The sequence below is a fragment of the Camelina sativa genome, chromosome 19 (assembly GCF_030686135.1).
Source record: "Camelina sativa cultivar CO46 ecotype springtype chromosome 19, ASM3068613v1".
Taxonomy (NCBI): Eukaryota; Viridiplantae; Streptophyta; class Magnoliopsida; order Brassicales; family Brassicaceae; genus Camelina; species Camelina sativa.
This window is the reverse complement of record NC_141898.1, coordinates 1,903,284-1,920,862: the sequence shown is the minus strand read 5'-3', so window position 1 is coordinate 1,920,862 and position 17,579 is coordinate 1,903,284. Positions and strand designations below refer to the sequence as shown.

General features: G+C 37.3%; 3 protein-coding genes across 12 annotated transcripts; 2 read left to right on the top strand and 1 right to left on the bottom strand.

Annotated features, from left to right (window-relative positions):
- The first annotated feature begins 5,771 nt into the window (after window positions 1–5,771).
- Window positions 5,772–7,574, top strand: LOC104764137 (uncharacterized). Its single transcript, XM_010487593.3, has 4 exons — window positions 5,772–6,197; window positions 6,752–6,869; window positions 6,949–7,171; window positions 7,341–7,574. The coding sequence occupies exons 1-4, from the start codon at window positions 6,046–6,048 to the stop codon at window positions 7,367–7,369; spliced, it is 522 nt and encodes a 173-aa protein (XP_010485895.1). The 5' UTR covers window positions 5,772–6,045; the 3' UTR covers window positions 7,370–7,574.
- Window positions 7,575–7,681: 107 nt separating this feature from the next.
- LOC104764136 (uncharacterized) lies at window positions 7,682–9,369 on the top strand. Its single transcript, XM_010487592.3, has 3 exons — window positions 7,682–8,684; window positions 8,780–8,913; window positions 9,056–9,369. The coding sequence occupies exons 1-3, from the start codon at window positions 7,988–7,990 to the stop codon at window positions 9,188–9,190; spliced, it is 966 nt and encodes a 321-aa protein (XP_010485894.1). The 5' UTR covers window positions 7,682–7,987; the 3' UTR covers window positions 9,191–9,369.
- Window positions 9,370–10,703: 1,334 nt separating this feature from the next.
- On the bottom strand, window positions 10,704–14,614 carry LOC147920055 (uncharacterized). 10 transcript variants are annotated; one of them, XR_015591595.1, is made up of 9 exons: window positions 14,386–14,614; window positions 14,183–14,247; window positions 13,575–13,639; window positions 13,361–13,417; window positions 12,893–13,171; window positions 12,629–12,701; window positions 12,397–12,535; window positions 11,573–11,655; window positions 10,704–11,024 (listed from the first exon to the last, which is right to left on the bottom strand). XR_015591595.1 is itself a non-coding variant. In XM_087503037.1 (9 exons), the coding sequence occupies exons 3-7, from the start codon at window positions 13,575–13,577 to the stop codon at window positions 12,507–12,509; spliced, it is 441 nt and encodes a 146-aa protein (XP_087359163.1). In that variant the 5' UTR covers window positions 13,578–13,639; window positions 14,183–14,247; window positions 14,386–14,614; the 3' UTR covers window positions 10,704–11,024; window positions 11,131–11,655; window positions 12,397–12,506. The 10 variants fall into 10 exon arrangements, 9 of the variants coding, with proteins under 9 accessions (XP_087359163.1, XP_087359160.1, XP_087359162.1 ...); XM_087503037.1 differs by having other exon boundaries at window positions 11,131–11,655; XM_087503034.1 differs by having other exon boundaries at window positions 10,704–11,655.
- Between the last annotated feature and the right edge of the window lie 2,965 nt (window positions 14,615–17,579).

The window sequence follows — 17,579 nt, the reverse complement described above, 5'->3', positions numbered from 1 at the left end:
ACTGGAGAGATTTGATTTTACGAGGTTTATTGTTGCAATGGAATGCAATAAAGAAGATGCTGCGAATGCAAAACAAATTGTGGAGAGAAAGAATTTGAGGCTCTCTTTCTTTTAGGTCCTATGAAATGAAAGTCATGATAAATAATAATCTTTATTTATAAATATAGTTTTTTTTTTTTTTTTGGGTCAACATTTCTCTTCTCTTGTTTGTCTTCAGAATTAATAGATAGAAGATTTCATTCCTTTTTCAGATTCGTTTCCCTATTTAAATTGAATAATTACAATATACGCAAACCAAAATGTATATAAAATATAAAACAACACTTACTTTGAAGAAGAAAAAAAATCATTCATTTTTTATACAAATAAAATGCCACATAATTTGAAGGATCATTTTAGATACTACCCTGTTTTTAAGATTTTTTTAAAAAACTTAGTTTTTATTTAAAACAGAAAAACATATAGTTTTTTGAAAAAACTGGTGGTTGTGGTTACCTAATTGTTGGATATGGGCTTCACCCCCAACATTCTAGGAGGCCCAAACTATTTTTTGAACGAGAACGCGCTCGACAATATCGAGCTCTTGCTTTAACATTCTTGTGGATATGATTATCTCTAAATACTTACGGGATAAGCCGAACGCAAGAGCCGCACCCAATGAGTTTTCAGGCAATACTGCATTGCTAACGATTAGCTTGCACATCGTCGCCCTGGCCAGGTGTTCGATTTTAAACGTGTTCCGCGTGAATGCAGTGGTGAAATAATCCACAAACTTTACTTTTGTAAAGATTCAAAGCCGAGTCCATACTCGCAAGCGCTCCGCATGGGTGCAGTGGTGAAATAATTCACATCCTTATTTTGGTAAGGATTTATAAGTCGAGCCCAGACTCGCAAAAAGCTAGCAGGAAGCGGAGTGAGTAAGCCGAGACCTCGACTCGCACACACGCAATTCCTGCAGCACCCACAGGGTAAGCCGGTCACGCGTACCGCACCTAAAACAGTACGACAAGTCCGTCTTGTCTACTCAAGACGTTTCAGGGAGCAACATATCCAGGGTAAGCCAGGAGACGTCCTGCACTACAAAATATGCCCTGTAAACAACAAAAACGTCGCATCTCTATTTTGAGGGTAATTTCGCAATAATCTAACTTTGCGCGACAAAAATCGGCAATAATCAACCTTTGCGAAGATCATCAATAAAATACGAATGACCAAATTCATGAAGCAACCGAGTTCGCAATAACAAAAAAAACAAAAAAAAAACACAAAGCCTTGCTCGCTGGAACACGTCTACGCGCAACTACGGAGATCATCTTCACGCCACGACTTCCTTGTATGCTCCTAGCCACGTCAAACTACGTCATCTCGTCGTTTCCTACGCACGACTCGACGCCACAATAACATACTCGCAACAACCACTCAAATCGCGGACTTCCACGACTAGTGCGTAACCTTCAGGCTCTTACGCGCCACTGTGTCGAACGCGCTTCTACGATCTCCTCGCCATGACTAGCGCGCCAATAAAATTTGGACAGAACACGCCCTAGCGTCAATACACACACGCATCGTCACTCGAAGAACTGCGCGACTCTTAGATCATCGCCCCAAGGCCAGCATGCCTTAGAATGAGCCGACGCGCCAATAGGTACCAAGCCACTCCACACCTCATATCGAGCAGCTCTGCGTCTCATATCAAACAGCTCTGTGCCTCGTATTAAGTCGCTTCACGCCGCGTATCAAGTCGCTTCACGCCGCGTATCAAGTCGCTACATGTCCAGTATCAAGCTCCATGCCTCGTTCCAAGCCACTCCATCGCGCCAAAGCCTTGAATATTTCACAACTCTCCAAATCAACAAGCCATCGCGCAACAACCATCATCACGACGAGACGTTTGTACCTTCAACCATCTTCACACCTGACCGTGGAGCCACGAGATCCGATCGACGAACATGGCTACGCATAGAACCCTCAAAACTCTCGTTCAAAATCCACCACTCCTAGGAATAACGTGCGCAATGCACTACTCATCCCGGAACTTTCCGAATATCTCAAAAAATGTGTGCAACACACTATTCATCCCAGAACCTTCCAGATGGTTTCGAATTCTACAAGTACATGCCAAGCTCCTAAAATCTTTTGTTCCTTTCGCAAGATGACCAAGAGACGCATAATCGAACCGACGAGCTCAAGCAAGCCATCGCTCATCGGACTAAGGGGGGACCATTGTTGGATATGGGCTTCACCCCCAACATTCTAGGAGGCCCAAACAGAAGATTCTCAAGAAATTTGGGGCCTAAAGTCATGGATCTGGCCCATTTGGTCGTAGGGGCAAAATCGTCATTTGCGGAAGAGACAGAGGGGACCCTAGGTCAATGGCCCACTATAAATACCAGATGTCATTGTCAGAACTTTGGATCCGAAATCTTGGCAATCAGAGAGAAAAGAGCAATTATTATCGTATTAACTGCGCTTAGATCTTTGATTGTATTTTCCGTAAACTCTCACCTTCGATTCTACGCTAATAAAAGGACCAGTTCCGATTTATCCCTCTAATATTTTTATTATTTATATTGTCGATTTCATACATCAACACTAATGACTAAGGCATACAAAAGGAGGAGACTGACGACTGGAGCTTTTTCTTGTTATGCAGATACTTTTGCAAGTGATCCAAGTCATCAGTCTCTCTCTTGACAATTCCCAGTTCTCCCTCTTGTTCTTCTTTCTAACCTTCTCTTCAATCCGTCTCTTCTCCTGACTCTTCTGTTTCACTTTAATACATTCACCTGGCCCAGTTCTCTTCTTTGTAGGCAATCCTCTGCTATAACATAAGCACAATCTTCAACCTCCTCAACTAGTTTTATGAACACAGTTTCAGACCAACCAGGTAATCTCCATGTCTTTTCATGTTCATTACTCATACCTGGTTTGGTTTCAGAAGATTTCTGAACTTTAGCTCGCTGGACTTCTTTGTCAGGTGAAGGTTTCGTGACCTGACTACCTTGAAGCTCCTTCTCATGTTTTCCAGCTCCTTCTTGTTTCAACGGTATTCCTAATTTCCTTTTCTCCTTTTGTTCATAGTCTTTTAGAAACCTAGTGTATCCTGATATTACTATGGGGCGGATTTACGTAGTGTTGGGTGTGGCACGTGCTCCACACTGACTGTTAAAAATAATCTAATGTATAGCAGTTGTGTTAGTTCTCGCAACTTATTTGGTAGAGAATTGCCCCATGCATCATGTTAAGGTGCGGTGTTCGATGGTTTTTTTATTATTATTATGATGAATGATCGAATCAGAGATGTTAAAAAAAAATCATACAAAACTGCAATACAGAAATTATAGTATACATATATATTAGAATATTACAATATAATAACAATACTACTATCTTTAAATTGAAAAATAAAAAGAAACAAACAGTTTTTCCTTTAATAAATCACTACTTAATGAATTATATGACATTGTACCTATAATAAAAAAAACAAACTTTACACGACTATGTAGTAGATATATATTTGTAAGGTTGTACATTTAAAAAGTAAAAAACAATTATATGATATAGTTCCTATAATAAAAACAATAAACTTCAAACAAAACAATTTTTACACTACCTAATAGATATATATTTGTAAGGTTGTACATTTAAAAAGTAAAACTTTAGTTATGTATATAGTTAATCTATAAAACAAATTACATGAACTGTTTTTTATTAATAAATATAGTCTCGCGGTGTACCGCGGGTGAATATCTAGTAAGATATATAACAAAAACCAAACTCAAACACAGAACTTTAAATTATATGTATATTAGATAAACTAAAAACTGATAATATGTGCCCCATACAAACAAAATTTCTAGATCCGCCCCGTATGCTTCGAACCTTTCCAAGAGCTACTTCTAACTTCCCATAAATTCCTCATATTAGTCTTTTCTGTTGTTATGTTACACAACATTAGTATTCTATCGAAGGTCTCTTGTTTAGATTTTGTCATTGTAGATGATATCTACATTAGGAATTTCTTTTTTACATAAACTACACAACTTCTTCAATCTTCACGTGTAATTCCTCATTAGACTTTGTGCTGTTATCCACTTTTACCATTATGGTAAAACTGGTTTTTGCATGAACTTGTACTACAAGTTCTCTCTGCTTTTATATACCCTGAGCTAGCTAGTTACACATCATCTTTCTTCAAAGCAAAAAAACTAATTTCTACACATCATTGTATCTTTCTTCAAAGCAAAGAACTAATTTCTGCACATCATTGTTCTGAAACATAAAAGGAGAAGGAGACGAAGGTAAAGATCAGATAAGCTTTTCGGAAATACCTAATGCTCCCCTTGATCTCCTGAAAAAGGGATGCGTCAAAGCTGCAGCGGGTCCGATTCTATCCTCCATTCATCCCGCGGTTGCAAATGCCGTCACCAGAGCACACAACTGTGTGGCTCCGGTTTTAGGCATGCCCAACAAGGTGTACGGTGCTGTTCAAGCCAAAAAAAATTTAGCCGTGGCAGTTGCATCTCTTACTGTTACTGGGACTGCCTATCTATATTCAAGGAAGGAGGCATTGAAGAACGAGGCTGAGCATCGCGAACTCAAGGCTGAGCATCTCGAACTCAAGGCTGAGGTTTGCGAAGACAAGGAGATTCTAGGAGCTCTCACCAGGGACCTAGCTGAGGTAAACGAGAAGCAAGCTGCAAGGGACGCGAAGCTATCTGCTATGACAGATTATCAAGGTCATGGATGCTGCCGGGGAAGTCTATCCCCCATTCAACCCTGCTGTTGCTAATATACTCTTTCGTTGATTTTAGTGATTTAGTATATAATCCGCAATATACCAATTATATACAAATTAAAAAAAGAGATGATAGGAGAATAATGTTTTTAATATAGAATAAATCTTATAAATATCTATATTAGTTGTAAAACATTATATATATATATATAGATATTTAAAATATATATATATTTTTTTTTGGTTATAAGGATAGGATAGAGAGTTAACTAAATTTGTTTGGATATGAATATAAGAATTTAACAGCATTCAATGGTAAATGTTTCCAAAAACATTTTTTTGAGCAAAAATACTAGTATAGATAATTTGAGGTAGAGCCCTAAAGTGTATCTTTTTGTATATAAAATCATCTGTTATAAAAATTAATTTGTTGTATCTTTGACTAGTTAAAATAATAGAACAGATTTAAAATGATTTTTTTTAATGAATTTAATTTATAGATAGGTTATATTTGATTACAACTCTGTCAATACATTATAATTATTAAGATATGAATTAAGTTTAAAAACAAAATTATTAAGAAGAAGATAAGCAAAACATAAGCAATATATAAACAAAAAGTAAGAAATAAATGTGAAAAAAAAAAATCAAAATTTTAATTTGAGACACTAATATCTTTCTATGAGTTCTCATATTTACCAATCCCATTCTCACATATTCCGTAGGATTATGATCTTGTTTTATCTCGTTTCTTTTTTTAAGAAACGTGAGAGTGTTTTTATGAAAGAAATGAAAACTAAGTAGAGAAATGGAAAGAAATGTTAAGTACGCCATCGATGTTTTGGAATCAATTGTGGGGAATGGATGTTCTAATCATAGTCCGAAATTTTACACTTTATTTTTAAGTAACGCTCCTAGTTAAAAGTCCTATCTCAGTCATCACCCCCCATAACTTTATTTGTTTTGATCATGTATCTACTTGGTCTCGATATTTATAACCATATTATAAATAAAATCAAATGAATTTAAATTCGAATGACCATGAATAATTGTGTAACCGGGTATGAGAACGAAAAAAGGAACCAAGATGATCTCGGTTTAAAATGAGAGATTCAGGGTTATTTATGACACTTTTAAAACTTAAGTCACAAGATCGGAAACAACAGAAACTGTTAAGGACTTACATGTGATATTGTACAAGTCAATAGATCGGGGGGAGCTTTCGTATCGTATCGTATCATCATCCCAATTCCGAAACCGGTCGTCGTGTCGTCGAGAGAGATAGAGAGAGAAAGAGTCTTGAGAGAATGGGGAGAGAAGTAGCGGAGAGCTGTGTAGACACTATGTTGATGGAGATGGTGGCTATGTTCAGTGGTAGATTCTACGCTAACAAGCCGGAACTCGCCGCGAGGAGGATCGAAGCCATTGGTTATCAGGTCGGCCACCAGCTCTCCGAGAGGTTTGTTTTCTTCTTTCGATCTGATTCTTCATCTATCGATGAGATTTTTTCTCGGGAGGTGTATGGAATGTTCGTATTAGCTGTAGATCTGAGGGATGATGGCGAAGTTTTATATCATTAGCGTTGATTCTTTGATATTGTTGGATTTGTCATATATCTCGAGTCTAATTAGCCAATGTGATCTGAGTTTTAGTTTTGAGCAACTGTGAAATTTGTTTGAGATGAATTTGGTATATATAGCGGTTTCTGGTGTTCTGTGACCTAGGAATTATTAAGAAAATTTGGAACTTCAACTGGTTTGTCTTGGATTTTAGGTGTTTTACTGATCAATGGTTGGCTCTGAGTATTGCCATTGCTCAGCAATTTGAATCTGAGATCATCTGTCATGAATTCGGAGTGCATGTTTTACTGAATTGAAATGGTAGACTCAGTTTAGTTTCTCATTGCTCTAATGCAATGTTTTTGGTGAGAAAACTTTTGTTGCAATGTTGTATGGTGGGAGATATTGCATATTATTGTATTGTGCATAACACCATCCTTTTTAATGTCGTTAGGTACACTATGGAAAGACCAAGGTTCAGTGACCATTTAGAGGCAATCAAGTTTATCTGCAAAGACTTCTGGTCTGAGGTCTTCAAGAAGCAGATAGATAATTTAAAGACAAATCACCGGGTAATATTTCCTTGAAATAAATGGAATTTCTCACCAATGTTCTTGTGTGTGTGTTTCTCACAAGTGTTTGTTTCTTCAGGGTACTTTTGTATTGCAAGACAACAAGTTCCGGTGGTTGTCTCGTGTCTCAATTGACCCTTCATCTGAGAAAGAAACCGAAGATCCGTCGACTCCAGGGGAAAGCAAAGCAGCACAAGCGGTGAGCATGTACCTGTATTTCCCATGCGGGATCATAAGAGGTGTCCTCTCCAACTTGGGGATACCTTGTGCTGTCTCTGCAGACATATCAAGCCTTCCCACATGTAAGTAGTATATACTATAAAGGTTGCGTTTATCGTTTTTCAAATAATCTTATTATTTCACTTTCTTCTATATTTTCAAAATCACGCATCGGAGAGGAAGAAAGATAGATAAGTTGGTTATAAGTTGCTAGGGATTGGTAAGTAACCTTCTCTCATGTGCTTTTCACAGGCTCTTTCGTGATTCGGGTCAAGGCTTGATTCTGCATTTAGCAGGAGTTCGTCGGCTTTAGATTCCAGGTCGGCTTTATACTTTCAAGGAAGATAGATTCTTCGGACCTGATGTAACTAAAAAAAACTCTTTGCTGTTTTTTGTTGTTTTGAGACACATTGGCCTTTTGGTAAGAAACAGTGCAAGGCGTAGTAAAAAATCATTTTTTTCCTTTTTAATGTAAATTTTTTTTAATTGAGATCTCAAAAATATAAAACGGAAAACGGGACTTTTTAATGTATTGATCAAATGTACAAGCATATGTCTCGTTAATAAGCCCATCTAGCCAACTTTATTATCAGCAGATACGTCGGGTTAATCCAGCGGTGACGGTGAAAAGGAGAAATAAACGAGAAAACCTTTGCACCGACTAGAAAACCCTAACCTGCGAAAGCTTGCCGGCGGCGGAGGAGTTGAAGTTCGGACCAAAAACGAAGTAGAAGAAGATATCGGCTAACCGTTCGGTTCACCCTAACAGAACCGAGAATCTCGGGTAGCCGAGTACACTTTGCAAAGCTTCCGATCGGTTCCTTTGGCTTATTTGTTTGTTTTCTGGAGACTTAATTAGCTGATCCGGGAGGGGGAGATCCTGATAAGAGCGAGCAACAATGGTATTTAACAGAGAAGAGGCTGCGAGGGAGAAAATGAGGGCTGGTGAAATTGTACACAAGTTATTGACGCGTTGCGTGAACTGTGGCCATGGACATACATACTCGAGAGAATGTATGAACAGAGTTATGCGCTGTACCGTTTGCCAGAAATCTTACGTTGCGTGCAACAAAGGTGATGAACCTAGTAGTTCAACCAAAAGGCAGAGAGGAAGTGTTGAGGAGGAACTCGTCAAGAATGTTTCTGAGGTTGATGGATTTGATGCTGCTGAGAGTGAGAGGACGAAAAGAGACAAGAGGATGAAGCACAAGGCAGAGGAGGATTGCGCTCCGGCTCAGCTCCAGAAAAGGATGGATGAATTGGAAAAGCGTATAGATGAGTACACGCTTAAGCAACACGAGGGATTTATGCATGCAGATATTAAAAAGAAAACGCATGTGGTTAAGCCTGAGTCCAGTGACATCATGAAGGTCCAAGAGCTAGCAGTTGTATGGAAAGAGAAGATATCAAGTAGACGTCCGATAACTTTATCTAACGAGGTGTTGGATTTTCTGCACTTCATTGGGGTGTATAGGTCGCAGATCAATTCATCAATCATCAATCAAGAAGAGACTGCTCAGCTTGCCTCCCGTATTGCACATTACAAGCAGGCTCCAACACTAATTCAATCGCTTGGCCTCAACCATTTTGTCCCAGGTGATTGATTACTACTTTAATTTGTATCCATCACACTCACAGTATTGAGAAGAAGGTTATGCATGGCCTTTATGTGTTTATCTTATTATATGCAGAGTATGTTGAGAAGCTTATCAAGATAGGCATGTATATTCCCGCAGTCCGGCTTATATGTTTCTTTAAGCTTAAAAGCTTCTCTCCTTTACATCTCTTGGAGAAAGAGATCACCAATTTAAGAACCCAATCCAAGGTAAATATGTAATAACGCACACTTAGCTTGTTCAATTAGTTGTCTGATATATATTATGTCATTGTTGGTTTATGTTATGTGTGCTAATTAAGTGAGAAATAATCAAGATCATCATCTCTGTTGATTATATATATTTCTCTAGGTTGACGTCGAAGATGGCTGGAGATTGAGACAGATGCTTGAACTTATGGCAGAGTATAAGCTCGAAATCGATATTCCAGGAGAACTTCTTGTCAAGTTCATGGATCTTAAGACGACTCTCCGAGGTCTAGGCTAGTAAAACAACATTGGATCGGAGGAGACCTTGTGAACTCTATAATGTTGTTGTTCTCATAAATTTGTTTCACCTCTCGCAAGTTACATTTTTGGGCTTGTTTAATTGTGAGAAGTTTATATAACTTGTCATTCAGGTACGCCTCCAGAAACTTAATGTAGAGGGTGAATTTAGTTTGTCTTGTGAAATCTCATCGGTGAAACCGTAGGCCTCATTCGCCTCCAGACCTCCAAAACAGCAAGGCAAATTTTGTCTCTAAAAACATACGCTATTGTTACTTTACAAATGTGTATGTCGTTGTTGTAAATGGAAATTTTTTCAAGAGAACAAATTTTGCATATTTGAATATTTTCAGTTTTTTAAGTAAATAAGAAACGCTTTAAAAAAAAAAAAAAAAAAAAAAAAAAAAAAAAAAAAAAAAGGAAAAATTGCGTAAATAAGGATCCAAAAAAAAAAAAGGAAAAACAAAAAAAAAGAAAAGGAAAATTTGCATATATGTTAGATTTCTAACCCTATAAATAATAATATAGCCTATTTTGGAGCTTGCATTGTTTCAACCTCATTCGATATATAATTTTTGTCTTTTGTGTTCTCTCTACTTTTTTTTTTCAATTGTTCGTTGCAATGGCAGATGACGAAGTTCTCTCCGTTTTGAGAAACCAGACGATAACTCAAAGTATTGAGGAGGCTGATGCGCAAGCAATGCAGACCATATCTAGTACAGAAGTACTAGTCAATCTTCAACATGAGTTTAACACAGTTAAAGATGCCTTGGTCGAGAGAGGTACGGAGAGAGGTACGGCTTTACATACGAAGGCAACACAACAAGAACAGAGAAGGAAAGAGCTGGAAACGAAGTATCTAACCATACAAGAAATTAAGAACTTGCAGACGGAGATTGCAAAACTTCAGGAAAACAGAGAAACTCTCGCTAAAAAACTGGAGGACGGTTGGCAGCTATTATGGACCGCTTGGAAACAGGTAGAGAAAGATGAACTTGATAGCAAAGATTTAAAGAAGCAGGTGGAAGAACAAAAGATTGAGTCGGAATCGATAAAGGAACAGGTAGCATCTACAAACCGAATACTGGACAGGCAACAAGAAAGACTCGACATTATTAATAATAATGTAAGATGGATAGATGATAAAATTCTCGAGGAAGAGGCCACGCAAAGGGAGGTTAAAGAAACCTATGACAGAAGAAAACTTGACGTGACCCAGATTAAAGCTGAACTGGATAACGAGAGGCGTGAATTAACACAACTACAAAGGAAAATCAGTGCCGACGTCATTGCCAGGCCAACAAGTCAATCGCCACTGCAAGTCAACAACAAGTCAACAGGTTCAAGATTCTGATTACTCCAAGGAGATATATATATTATGATTTCAATTTTTATTAGTCGCATCTTGTTTTTTCTTTTTTTCTTTCTTTGCTCTGTTTTATTTTTATTTTTTTCTTTTTTTTTTTCTTTTTTTTAAAAAAGCTCAATACCACAATAGTTTCTATTCTATATAATAATATAACAAGAATTTTTGAACAATTACACCATGAATCGTACACAAAAATTATACAAAAAAAAAAATGCCACAATAGCATCGAAATTTCAAAAATGCCAAAATTATTACAAAAGACAACTCCTTCTGCAACAAGAAGGAGTTATGGTTTAGGTGGAGCTAACATGTATGAAAGTTCCAAAGAGAACTTGGCAGAGAATCATATAAGACCTTGAGATTGAAGTAACTGGTCAAGCAGAGGTGATTTCAAGGCTGTAATCCTTCTTGAAGATTTCTGAAACTAAGTTGAAAGAGATGCATGCATGTTTTAAGGTGGAGTACACTGTTGAAAGACATAAGACTATATATGTCAGTATCTTGCGGTTAAAGTTTGCTCTTAAATCAGAAGGAATTAGGTAGGAGAAAGAGGTAAGAGATTGACATGTTACCAGAAGATGCTCATCTCTGAGCAGCATATATATGAGGCCGTTGAGGTTTGTTTGTTTCTCTCTTCATACAAGCATATAATCTTTTTTCTTAACTCTCTTAATCATTCATACTTGCATCACATACATTCGTACTTTATAGTAGTTTCTACTACTACACACACTCACTCACTCTGACCTTAACAACTCTCCTCATATATATATATATATATAGGTTGCGTTTATCGTTTTTCATAAACTGTAGTGAAGTAGAAATGCATAACAGACAAGTGATTTCAATGTTTGATGGGAACAATTACAATCTATGGGTAATAAAGACTAGAGTGTTACTTTAAGTCTAGAGGATTGTGGAAAATTGTAACTGAAGGAATCCCTAAACCCCAAGATGAGAAGAAAATGATGACAGATTGGAAGGAGTTAAAGACAAAAGATCAGGTAGCCTTACAGTTGTTGTGTAGTGCTGTCTCTGAATAGATTTATAATAGCCACTTGTCTGACACTGAAGCTGCCAAGGATGCATGGGATGTACTACAACAAAGTTTTAAAAATGTTCAAAAGACAACTACAAAAACGCAAGAAACATTCACAGTCAAGCACAATCAAACTCGAATGCAAGAACAAGCAGAAACTCAAGTTCAGGCACCTGCAAAAAGACATGAGCAGGAACAAGACAATCAACTTGAAGGGTTATTCACTGTTACACATGATCAAGATGTAATTGATGAGGATGCATGGGTGGTTGATAGTGGAGCTACCAGTCATATGGTCAGAGATGAAAGTTGGTTCAAACAAAAGGCAAAGGAACAGTCACTGTGATGACAGAGACTGGAAAAATGATCATAAGAGATGTTCTTTTGGTTCCTACTTTGAAGCAAAACTACCTAAGTATTCCTAAACTGATGGACCATGGCTATGGGATTTTGTTCAATGGATCGGGGTGCACAATCACGAATGAAAAAGGGAAGAAAATAGCGGAAGCACCCATGACAGATGAATGTTATTCTATCAAGTTTCAAAGGATGGAAAACAAAGAAAAGCAAGGAGAGACATTGCAAGTGAAAAGAGTTACAGGACCTAAAAGTCATGGAGAAGAATGTGGTATTGTTAAATCTGCAGTTCTACAAGTGAACAGAGAAAAACAGTCACAAAGTTGTGGGATTGGAGAAGTAGAAGAGCTTGCAGTGAATCATGATGTTAAAGAGAGGTGGGAACAAGATCAGACTGTAAATTACAACAGAGCAAAGACTACAGAGGTCAATAGTAACTTACCAAGATGCAACATTAAAGGAGAACCTAGTTGTGGGCATGAAAGGAAATCTCAACTTCCAATGGTTGAGTGTACAAGACAAGACACCAAGAAAAGGATCTGAGGAGTTGGCTCACAACTCTGTTGAGAACTTCGGTGAACCTGAAATTCAGGATATGGAAATCATGGACGAGGGAGTCGAAAAACAAAAAGTGGTGTCTAGAGAGGACACAAATCTGAAAAGGGAATACTTACCACAGTTGAAGGATGGTGCTAGACTCAAGGAACAGAATAATGCAGCAACTATCAAGAGAGAAACTGATTGTCTCTATCAAAGATTTGATGACACCAGTCAGAGAATTATAAAGGTCAAAGTAATGATGGAAGTTGAGGACCAAAGGAGTTCTCCAAGTGGAAACAGAGAACAATTGGTTAAGGATACTGAGGTAATGGTTCAAAATACTGAGATACACAAGGCGATGTTAAAGGAAGACGTCAAACACAGAAAGTGTAGCTTACCTGAGAGGGAACAAAAGCTGGTTGGAGATGCGGCTGACATGGACGTAAAGAAAGTCCATGAGAGATTGGAAGCAGACACAGAGAAGACTCGCAAGTCGGTTGAAACAAAACCAGTGAGTACAAGGTTCTTAGAGAAGCAACAAGAGACTGAGGAAAGAGAGGTGGAGTTACCTTTGAAACCAGAGAGAAAAAGAGATTACAGCAAGAGGGAGTCTCAAGTCTTTGATTCCAGGAAAAGCTCATTTCATATGCCAGTTCAAGGAGAAGAAAATCAAAGCGCTGTTGAAAAACAAAACCATGGTGAAGGTAAGGAAGAGAGTAAAATCTCAGAAGAAGAGAACAAAGGAAATCAAATCATGGACTGGGAAGACAGTAAACAAGGGAAAATCTACAACAAAACAGAAGCAGATGCATCAAAATCAAAGAGAAAAAGAAGTGAGAAAGTTCTCTTGGTGGGATGAGCTGCACCTTGCCAAGAATGCCAAGAAAGAAATAGGATACATGGACTCCACACAAAAGCATCATCTGCAGAAAATTGAGGTTCAAAAATCAACTGTGATGGGAGAAAAACAGAGGAAAATTAAGAAGAATCTCACTCCAGAGAAAGTCAGAATGACGAACAAAGAGAATACTTGATTCATGAAGAATAAGTGCACAAGGGAGATTGAGATGAGGAAACTACCATGGTGGGATGAGCTGAAAATCTCAGAGAAGGACAACGAAGACATAAATCTCACACAAAAGCACCTGCACAAAAGAGAGCTTGAAGTTTTGGCTGATATTGATATGAATCAGAGACCTATGTGAAAGATGTTAAGAATACTTTGGTAAAATGATCTTATTTCTCAATAATGTTTACAATAGTCTTGATAGACTTTATATAGGCTATAGAACAATCTAGACTTCTCTAGAGTTTTTTCTATTCTTATCCTTAGGAGACAGCTGGTCACAACTCTAGTCATCACATAAGGTTAGGAGAGCTGCGAATCTGTTTCCTTGTGGTTGCAGCTCCATCTTTTCTCTAACGTCTTTTGCAGGTACAGAAGGATTTGTCTTCTTCTGTGGTTGAGTAATTGGGCTTGACTTGGGATGGGCCTTATCTTGTATTGTTGTTGGGCTCAGCTTTGGACATTCGCTTACACTATGGAGATAGGAATAAAACAAGAAAAAGGGACTCCGGAAGAAACTGAGAGGATATGAGGAAGAAAAGGATTGAAGGCAAAGACAGAGAGGATGGAGATCAGTTCCTAGAGAACAAAAGCATGAGGGAGAAAAAGTCAATGAACTCACATGCCTGGAGCAACCTGGAACTTGTCAAAGATGAGATTGGAGATATGGATTACATACAGCAGTACCTGCAAAAGAATAAGAAACCTCAGATTACAGTCAAGACCAATAAGAAGCAAAAACTGTTTGAGATGGGAATCACAACGATCTCGCCTGAACTCAAACGGTCGATAAAATCCAAATGATGAGGGAGCTAATGAACTCACTGTTAAGTTTTTTTTGCAGAGGCTGTGAAAGGAATATGGCCATGGCACAGAGAATACACCGGGAAAGATCAAGGAGCAAAAGGGATCAAATCCCTAAATTGGAATTTGGGAATTTCGGAGATTAATCAAAAGATGAGAGAGGGAGTGTTGGAATCTCATCATTGATTAATCCTTCACAAAGAGTCAAGTGCAAGAATAATAAGTGAGGAAGAAGAAAAGAAGAAGAAGTGTTTTGTCGTAAGAGGAAGAAGAAGAAAGAAGTAGAAAGGCTATTGGACCATAAAAGTAATTAGGGCCCATATTTGTTAATGGGTCTAGTTGGTTTATTAGGTTAATGTGAGACAATTATTAGCTAGTATAAATGTGTGTAATCTGTGTAATGAGAAACTAAGTACGAGAGTTTAAGCTAGAGTGGCTAAACCTACAAAAACCTTCAGTTAATATGTAATAACGCACACTTAGCTTGTTCAATTAGTTGTCTGATATATATTATGCCATTGTTGGTTTATGTTATGTGTGCTAATTAAGTGAGAAATAATCAAGATCATCATCTCTGTTGATTATATGTATTTCTCTAGGTTGACGTCGAAGATGGCTGGAGATTGAGACAGATGCTTGAACTTATGGCAGGGTATAAGCTTGAAATCGATATCCCAGGAGAACTTCTTGTCAAGTTCATGGATCTTAAGACGACTAGCTCCCCCGAGGTCTTATAGGCTAGTAGGAACCGAGTAAAACAACATTGGATCGGACTCGGAGGAGACCTTTTGAACTCTCTAGTGTTGTTAATTGTTCTCATAAATTTGTTGCACCTCTCACAAGTTACATTTTTTTTGGTTTGTTTAATTTAATTTGTGTTGTTAATATTTTTTTTGATCAAACGTGTTGTATATTTAGTTATTTAATTTATTATTTATTTTCTCTAGTTTTTGCTTTCTTACCGGTTTATATTGAATGATTAAGTTTTATATAACTTGCCTAGCTAGCTATTGTTACTCTTTTTTTTTAGCTACCAAATTGTATGACTTTATAAATGTGTAGGTTGGTGTTGTAGATGGAAATTTTGACAAAGGAAAGGGTAATAATAAATTTTGCATATTTGAATATTTTCTGTTTTTAAGTAAATAAGGAAACCTAAAAAAAGGAAAATTCGCATCTTTGAACTTGTTAATAAAAGAGATAAAGTCGGCTTAATCCAACGGCTGCAATTTAATTCGATCCGACGGTCAATTGATAAATAAAGTACTAAAACTCTTTTTCGAAAAGGAAAAAACAAAAGAGATTTACCAAAACAAAAAAGGAAAAAATTACACCGCTCTCCAGTTTTTTCCTTTTTGCTCGACTAATCAATCAGTATAAATACGGGTAGGAGTACCATCAGCAAGGAACCCGCAATCAATCAGTGAATTATTATTTTCTCTACTGTTTTCTTTCTTTCTGAGTTTGCTTTGATTGATACCACAAATCTCTTTAATTTGCTGCTTTTGGAAAGAGACAAAATGGCAACCATTCGTGAAACTCTAGAGAGGGATACCAAGGAAGCCAATCAAACAATAGCCGTTGCTCAACAATGGAAGAATCTGGAAGATGCTTTGGATTCCATTGAAGAGGCCTCGAATAGGCAGGATCGTGAATTAGATAGAATAGAGATGCAGTGTTTAGCGGAGCTTCAACAGCTGCCGTCAAAGGAAGAATGTCTAGCTAAAATTGCCACCTTGGATAACCTAATCGCTGACTTGGATGTGAACAATGCCGCCCAAGTTGCTGACGAGAAAACCGTTATCGATGCAGCTTCGCAAATACTTGCGCATCAGCGTCGTGAATAATTGCGCATCAGCTTCACTGAACTCCGCAAGGCCAACAAGTCAATCGCCTCTACTTCTTCAAGATTCTGATTACTCTCTCCTAGGAGATATATATTATTTCAAAATTTTTTAGTTGCATTTTATTTTTGATCTGCTTTACATTACGCAGTGTGAGAGTTACACATTTTATCCTCAACTGTTTAAGTTTTAATTTCTTTTGTGCAACGGAACAAAAAAATATATATATATAGTTCAAGACCACAATAGTTTCTATTCTATAATATATCAAGAGTTTTTAACAATTATACCATATATGAATCGTAAAAAAAAATATACAAAAATGCGACAAATAGTTAATGGTCCTTTTTTTGTATATAGCAGCCGTTGGATTAAAAAATATTCTATCTAGTTAATTGCCTATCTCGCCATTAACTATTTTGCCTAGCTCTTCTTTATTTACTCAATCTCCCTCCATTTAACTCTGTCGTCATCTTGTCAATCTCATCGGTCAAACCGTGATTTCAAATTTTAATCATGGACTCGTTCGTTCGCCTCCAGACCTCCAAAACGCAAATTTTGTCTCTAAAAACTACCCTAGCTATTGTTACTCTTTTTTTAAGTACCAAATTGTATGGCTTTGTAAATGTGTAGGTCGTGATTGTAAATGGAAGTTTTGTCAAGGGAAAGGAAAGGAACAAATTTTGAATATTTTTCTGTTTATAATAAGTAAATAAATAAAACTAAAAAAAAGAAGAAGGAAAACTTGCATATTTAAGGAAAAACAATCAGTATAAATAAGTAATAAATTTGCATATTTAATCTCACGGGTCACGGCTGCTATTTAGTTAAGTACTAATAAATGTCTTTTTCGAAAAGGAAAAACAAAAAGAGATTTACCAAAACAAAAAAGGAAACTATTACGCAGCTCCTTTTACAAAAAAAAAAAAAAAAAAAAAAAACTATTACGCAGCTCCACCTTTTTTCCTTTTTCCTCGACTAATCAATCAGTATAAATAAGGGTAGGAGTTCCATCAGTAAGGATCACCCACAATCAATCAGTGAATTCTTTTATCTACTGTTTTCTATATAAGTTTGCTTTGATACCACAATCTTAATTTGAAAGAGACTATGGCAATCATTCGTGAAATTCTAGAGAGGGCTATCCAGGTAGCCAATCAAACTCTAGCCGTTACTCAACAATTGAAGAATCTGGAAGATGCTTTGGATTGGATTGAAGAGGCCTCGAATAGGAGCGATCGTGAATTAGATAGAATAGAGATGCGGTGTTCAGCGGCGCTTCAACAGCTGCCGTCAAAGGAAGAATGTCTAGCTAAATTTGCCACCTTGAATAACCTAATCGCTGACGTGGATGTGAACAATGTTGCCCAA

Bases quoted from the DNA above. Each gene is read 5' to 3' on its own strand.
- LOC104764137 (XM_010487593.3), top strand. From the start codon at position 6,046: ATGGGGAGAGAAGTAGCGGAGAGCTGTGTAGACACTATGTTGATGGAG. The intron at 6,870-6,948 runs GTAATATTTCCT...TTGTTTCTTCAG, and splicing joins ATTTAAAGACAAATCACCGG to GGTACTTTTGTATTGCAAGA. The intron at 7,172-7,340 runs GTAAGTAGTATA...TGCTTTTCACAG, and splicing joins CATATCAAGCCTTCCCACAT to GCTCTTTCGTGATTCGGGTC.
- LOC104764136 (XM_010487592.3), top strand. From the start codon at position 7,988: ATGGTATTTAACAGAGAAGAGGCTGCGAGGGAGAAAATGAGGGCTGGT. The intron at 8,685-8,779 runs GTGATTGATTAC...TATTATATGCAG, and splicing joins CCTCAACCATTTTGTCCCAG to AGTATGTTGAGAAGCTTATC. The intron at 8,914-9,055 runs GTAAATATGTAA...ATATTTCTCTAG, and splicing joins ATTTAAGAACCCAATCCAAG to GTTGACGTCGAAGATGGCTG.
- LOC147920055 (XM_087503034.1), bottom strand. The intron at 13,172-13,360 runs GTGCAGCTCATC...GTTTTTCAACAG, and splicing joins TTCTTGGCATTCTTGGCAAG to CGCTTTGATTTTCTTCTCCT. The intron at 12,536-12,628 runs GTAAGTATTCCC...CCTGAATTTCAG, and splicing joins AGCACCATCCTTCAACTGTG to GTTCACCGAAGTTCTCAACA.